At 31.1% G+C, this 6059-nt stretch overlaps 1 protein-coding gene and 1 pseudogene across 1 annotated transcript; one reads left to right on the top strand and one right to left on the bottom strand.

Moving 5' to 3' along the window:
• Positions 1-1056: 1056 nt before the first annotated feature.
• LOC111028641 lies at positions 1057-1452 on the top strand (annotated as a pseudogene).
• Positions 1453-1531: 79 nt separating this feature from the next.
• Positions 1532-4419, bottom strand: LOC111028640 (zinc finger MYM-type protein 1-like). The gene is made up of 4 exons (XM_022307370.1): positions 4246-4419; positions 4065-4176; positions 1890-2094; positions 1532-1832 (listed from the first exon to the last, which is right to left on the bottom strand). Exons 1-4 carry the CDS (start codon positions 4417-4419, stop codon positions 1532-1534), a joined length of 792 nt encoding a protein of 263 aa, XP_022163062.1.
• Between the last annotated feature and the right edge of the window lie 1640 nt (positions 4420-6059).

The following is a 6059-nucleotide window of genomic DNA, read 5'->3' as shown; positions in this document are numbered from 1 at the left end:
GACTCAATTCACCGGTTTAACTTTTCTACAAGGGACTCAATTCACCGCTTTTGAAAAACCGTAATTTTGTTTGGGACTCAATTTACCTACGCCCCAACCGACTGTCAATCATGAAGTGTTTGCGCAACAAATTTCGAACTCGACCGATTTGTTTCAAACCGTTGCGCAAATACTCAAACCACGCCATACACGCTAAAAATGTTTGCACAAACACGGAGGTTGCGCAAATTTGTTTGACGTGTATGGGGGCCTTAACGCTTTTGGAGTTCACAAAAGTATTGTCAAAAAGTATTTTTATAAAGTTGTCAATGCAATAAATTTTGTATGGTTTTCTAAATATGTTGTATTCCCTGACAAGACGGAAGCTCTTCGTATTGTTGCAGACGTAGAAAAAAAAACTGGGATGGTTCAGGTATTTAAGTTGAAGTTAATGGTTATAACATAAAGGACTTTTGTATCTAATTAATGAAAAAGTACTCTTTTAGTTTTAGATTCTAATTTTACAATGATGTGTGTTTTATTTAGTTTTTTTTCCTATGAATGTCAATAACATTTTATTTGTTGGCCCAAAAAAACGTCAATATTTAATTTAAAGCTCCTGATGTATTGCTAAATTAGCAGTTGAAAAATGTTAAAAATACGTAGGGACAATTTTTTTTATAAGCATTAAAAGTTTGATTTTTGACAACATTTATCAAATTTAAAATTAAAAAATGATTTTGTGTTTAAAAAATTATAAAATGTTCAAATTATATAGCTAAGGATTGAACATTTTAAACAAAATTCCACAAAAGTAGTTAATTCTGTTACCAAAAAATCTAAAAAATTCAGTTCAAAGCCCATAGAAATAAAAACTAATCAATATTTTTGTAAATTAAGTGCCTACTTACATATTATAGTAGTATATTATTCATAGTTCAAAAATTACTAAAATATTTTAAAAATTGTATTTGGATTTTAATAATTAATTAGGTACATCCATACTAGTAAGATTTAGTTTCTCTTTACTTGAGCTATTCATTAAGTTTTTAATTTAAAATAATATTTAACCTATAGGTGATGGAACACATATTCCTATTATGGCACCAGCAGATGGCAGATTAGATTATATTAATCGTAAAGGGTGGACATCAATTATTCTACAAGCAGTTGTAGACCATGAATATCAGTTAATAATTAATAGATATTTAATGTGATTACATTTTAATTGGTACATATTTTGATAATTTGATTTATAGAATTAGAGATATAAGCTGCAAACATCCAGGAAGTTACCATGATGCTTTTGTTTTATAAGATTTAAACTTATTTAAAAACGCGGATATGCTCATCCCTACTCAAATGCGAAAAATTCAAGAAACTGATGTACCATTAATGATATTAGGAGATCCTGCATATCCTCTACTACCCTGGATTATGAAATGTAAAAGGACCAAATTTAACAACTTTTAACTAATTGAAAATAGCTTGGGCATCTACAGATATAAGTCTGCAAATAGCTACTAAATGTTTTACTGGAGATTTAAGCTTATCATCTCAAAATAAATGCCATTTGTTCATGGTGTCCACAATCACTTATTTCGTCAGCTATTATTGAAACAAGTTTGTTCTGGACGGAACGTGTTATTTTTCGTAATATGATGTTGCTTATGCTGATAATAATGTCGTTTTGGATTATCCCACTAGTGTATAAAGGATTTTGGGGTCCATTTGTTAGATGATCTTTTAAAGTAGGGTCATATTTCGACACTAAATCTATTAAATCTAAAAACAGTACTTGCGCGATGCTCTTTTTACTCTCGTCATGGCCTCTAAATGGTCTGACTTTTTTGCTTAACAAATAACTATATCAATCAACCTTTCCATTATCTGACGATTTTTTATTTTACTTGATTTGCTTTGAAATAAACACTTCTTTTTGCACTTTCTTTTCTAACAAAATATCAACCGATTTGTCTATTGTATAACTACTCCAAGAAGAAACTCTATGTTTATAGCCTTTAGATTTTTTATGATTACGGAAACATTTGTGTGCTCTATGCCAATTTTTAAATCCTCTTTTTAAAAAAATAAAATCAATATCACTTTTTGCTGCTGGATCGTTTAAACAAAATACACAACAGTAAAAACAAAATGCAGAATTAAGAACTTTACTATATTCTAACCCCGAGTTTGTACCATTCGATTTGGAAACTTCTTTATTTTGAGCCTATTATTGTTCTAGGAAAATCAAATTTTGGTTGGTTGGACCTTTGTCAATTCTATCTTTTTTTCTAAACTCGAACAGGTATCTCATTTACAGGGTCATCTGCATCACCGACTATCTGTTTATTAAGAACTACATTATTTTATTCATTATTTGGTAAAGCAATGTTTGAAGTATTTTTAGATCTTCATATTTGTTGCACTTAATATAAATTTATCCATTTTCTATCTTCAGTAGCAAATTTTAACAAAAACTATTTTGAACTGATTTGGAGGAAAACAACATACCTACAACGCAAAATATACCTTAATTTAACTTAAAATATTTTTAATTTAACTTTACTTTTGATTTAAATTGTATAATCAAGTATCAATGTATAATATAGGCTCCACTGCGTATGTGTATAATGTTTATGGGTATAACTGGGATAATTATATAAAATAGTACTTACATTTAATATTTAAGAATACACAAAGTTGTACACAAAGTTAACGGCTTAACGATAATATTAAAATGTTACCTAGTGTATGTGAGTTGCTTGAATCACGACATAACGTTACATGAAATAACAATAACTACCAACTATTATTTGTTAATCGTCGACTGTCGATATCAGCGAGGTGTCGGTTTCCGAGAAATGGCAATATTTTTGTGCTAAAAATAGTAACCAGTCGGCAGTACCACTATTGATTATTAGTTTAACTTTTCGTGTCGGTGTCGACGACAATAACATTGAATCTAATTTAACAAGTACGATAATATAGTGATTTAATATCTAAACATCTAGGCTTCGCTAATAATGTAATATAACGATTGGTAAAAAAATATATATATTGTTATTATTTTAGAGACTTAAGCGACTTATACACGATCAATATTATTTCTCAATATTTAAATCAATAAATGTTTCAATTGGATATATTGTTAAGTTTCGGTTAAATGTAAAACGAAAAAAAAGAGAAAAAGAGAACGCGATAATTTCTATTGCTCTTGCCTTGTCACTTGATGAAAAATAAACCAAAAAAGGTAAAAAAAACAACGAAGAACCTGGTCAAAAGAGTGGTTGAAAAATAGACAACAATATACTCACGAAAAGCTATTAACAAAGTTGATTTTGAAAGAAATTATTTCAAAAAATTTTTATGAATGGACGATGAATGTTTCAATGAAATTTTAACTTTGGTGAATCCATTTATTAAAAAACAAAATACATCAATGCGAGAAGCTATACCAGCAAGTCAAAGACTGTCTATTACTCTACGTTATTTATCTACCAGAAACACATTCGAGGATCTGAAATTTATCAGTGCGATATCTCCTCATCCATTGGAAAAATTGTGATTAAAACTTGTGAAGCTTTAATATATTGTCTTCGAAACTATATGAAGGTAAGCTACATATTCTGCCACCTTAAACCTCGAACGGGTATCTCCAAATATTGAAATGTTGGTAAAATTACTTAACAAGTTGTTGTTTTGAGGTTAGCACGGCAGTATTATATCAAACCTTTTTTCTTATTAAAGTAGTAAATTTAAAAACAATAATAATAATGTTTAAATAGAACAATATATTTAAGTAGGTGCCTATAAAAAAAAGAGGGCTTGATAATAAATACATTTTTTTGCGTTGGAGATTGCTTTTATTCATAAGTATATTTATTATAAATGAATATTTTTATTAGTAGGTAGTAGATATTATTAGTATGGTAAATTAATACATTTATAGAACAAAATAACAATGAAATTCGAATTAAAAAAATTACGGTTGAAATGAATTGATAAACGCAGTTGTCGTATCTATGTTCCCAGATGGTTCAATTGATGGTGATTGAAAATAGAGTAGTTTTGATCTGCAATACCTGTCATAACCCACGAAGACGGACTTGGTGTAGGAACTGGTGTATAACTGTATGGAGCACTCACTCTGCTTGAAATTGTATTGATTTGAATAGAATCTCGGTTAAATGTACCCTATTGTTTTCAAATAAAATGTCAGCTATCCCTTTTTGGGCAAAAATTTGTTGACATTTATTCATTAGCCCGTGTTCTAGCTATTTGTAATTCTTCATGTTCGAACGCGAACCGTTTGACCACCGGTTCGGGCCCGCCAACCCGACCACCAGCCGCGCCATCGGCATCGAATCTCTGTTTGAAGCCGCGTTGATTTTGCGCGCTTCGGTCGCATGACGACGAGCCCGGGCCAGCTTCGGTCATCTTGTTGTCGTTCTTTAACCGTCGGCACGACGCCTTCTCTGCGTCGCCGTGCCCCCTAAGTGTGTGTATACTGTATCGCTTCCACGTTTGTGACGTGTGGTATTTTTGCCGTTTTCGCAGTCAGTACTACAAAGTACCAGTCATGTGCTGCCGCTACTTTCCGCGTGCCGAAGATACGTTTCGTGTGCCGCTGCCGCAGCTATATATTGCGTGCTGCCTGTTAGCATATTACCATTCTGCACACGAAATAAAACCTATGATTAAATCCTGACTTCTGATTGGCTTACGCATATGGAAGGAAAATTTAAATTATTAATTATTATAACAAATAGGTATTGGCTTTTTTTTTATAGTATATGATGTGGGCATTAGGTATTATATTACAATGATTTTATGATGCTAACAATATTAATATAATTATTATTTCTATTACTATGTAATATAATGTTTTTTACCTTTGTAAAGGCCAAGGTACCTAACCTTAGTTTAAGCAGGCAACTTAAATACTTATAGGTATTTATTTTTATTATACTTTATCAACTGACATTATACCTATTGATTAATTACAATAGTCTTATATAATATAACGTTTATTATTTAATGTATTTATGCATTCATTTGGTGTAGGTACACGTATTTAATCTTTTTAAAATATTAAAATATTATATCATATATTAAGTTTGGTACAAAAAATGCTGTTTTGTTTTTGTGTTGAATAAATTATTATTGTTATCATAAGCGTTTGGACATTTGTTCCGCTAGTAATATTTGATAAGACTGTGTTCCCAAAAAAGTCTAAAATCCATAATAGTGGATCCTACAATCCTATAATAATAATGCAGATAACAATGAAATAATCATTGGAACTTGGAAAAATCGTGTAAAATTACTGGAAAAAAATGCATAAATTCTGGGCGACCATGCTACAGCATAGGTTTACCGTGGTAGAGATGGCGGCAATTTTTCCGCCGTCGGTGTTCAAACTCGCCTACCATTCGACTTTAACCTAACGCCTAAACCTACGAGACACCTATTCGTCCTACTCAGATGTTTTCAGACGGGAAAATTTGAGCATTTAAGCCGCTTGTATTTATCAGCGAATACTGCAATAAACATTATTTTGGCCATGATTTTTATTGCATATAGTTAACAAAATAGATGTAAAATCATACTATTGAATGCAAATACATAGCAATTTCTGTTGTTGTAAAAAAACTAAAATATTTGTATTGCTATTATTATGCGTAATAGTACATATGTATACGGTTCTGCATCAAATAAATAGTTAATTTATTTAATACATAAGCAATATACAATTGAACGTAACTCATTCAATTCAGAGTGTATTAATTGTGAAATCCAATTAGATTTATTGAAATCCAACCACAGGATTGTGTGTTGATCTCATCGAAATCGCCTAATATTTTTTAATTTAATATATCGCATCCGGACGTTCCACAGTCGCAGAATTATACGATCGATATGGACCTGACCGTCGAAGAACAGTCCTGTTTCATTTGATATATTTAACTGAGAGAAGGACAAAACAGTAAGTGTAAGGCTCCGTTCGACGATATTGGTTCGGTCTGTAAAAGTGATTTCGAAGTGTGAGAATGGGGCACGAAGAAAGGCGAACGGAG

This window comes from Myzus persicae, unplaced genomic scaffold, assembly GCF_001856785.1.
Source record: "Myzus persicae strain clone G006 unplaced genomic scaffold, MPER_G0061.0, whole genome shotgun sequence".
In the NCBI taxonomy this organism is placed as follows: Eukaryota; Metazoa; Arthropoda; class Insecta; order Hemiptera; family Aphididae; genus Myzus; species Myzus persicae.
This window is presented reverse-complemented; position numbering and strand designations above follow the sequence as displayed.

Excerpts from the sequence above, each read along its gene's own strand:
- LOC111028640 (XM_022307370.1), bottom strand. The coding sequence starts at position 4,419 with ATGACCGAAGCTGGCCCGGGCTCGTCGTCATGCGACCGAAGCGCGCAA. Across the intron at positions 4,177-4,245 it reads TACAAATAGCTAGAACACGG|GGTACATTTAACCGAGATTC; the intron begins GCTAATGAATAA and ends TGAAAACAATAG. Across the intron at positions 2,095-4,064 it reads GTCTTCGTGGGTTATGACAG|CAGCAAAAAGTGATATTGAT; the intron begins GTATTGCAGATC and ends TAAACGATCCAG.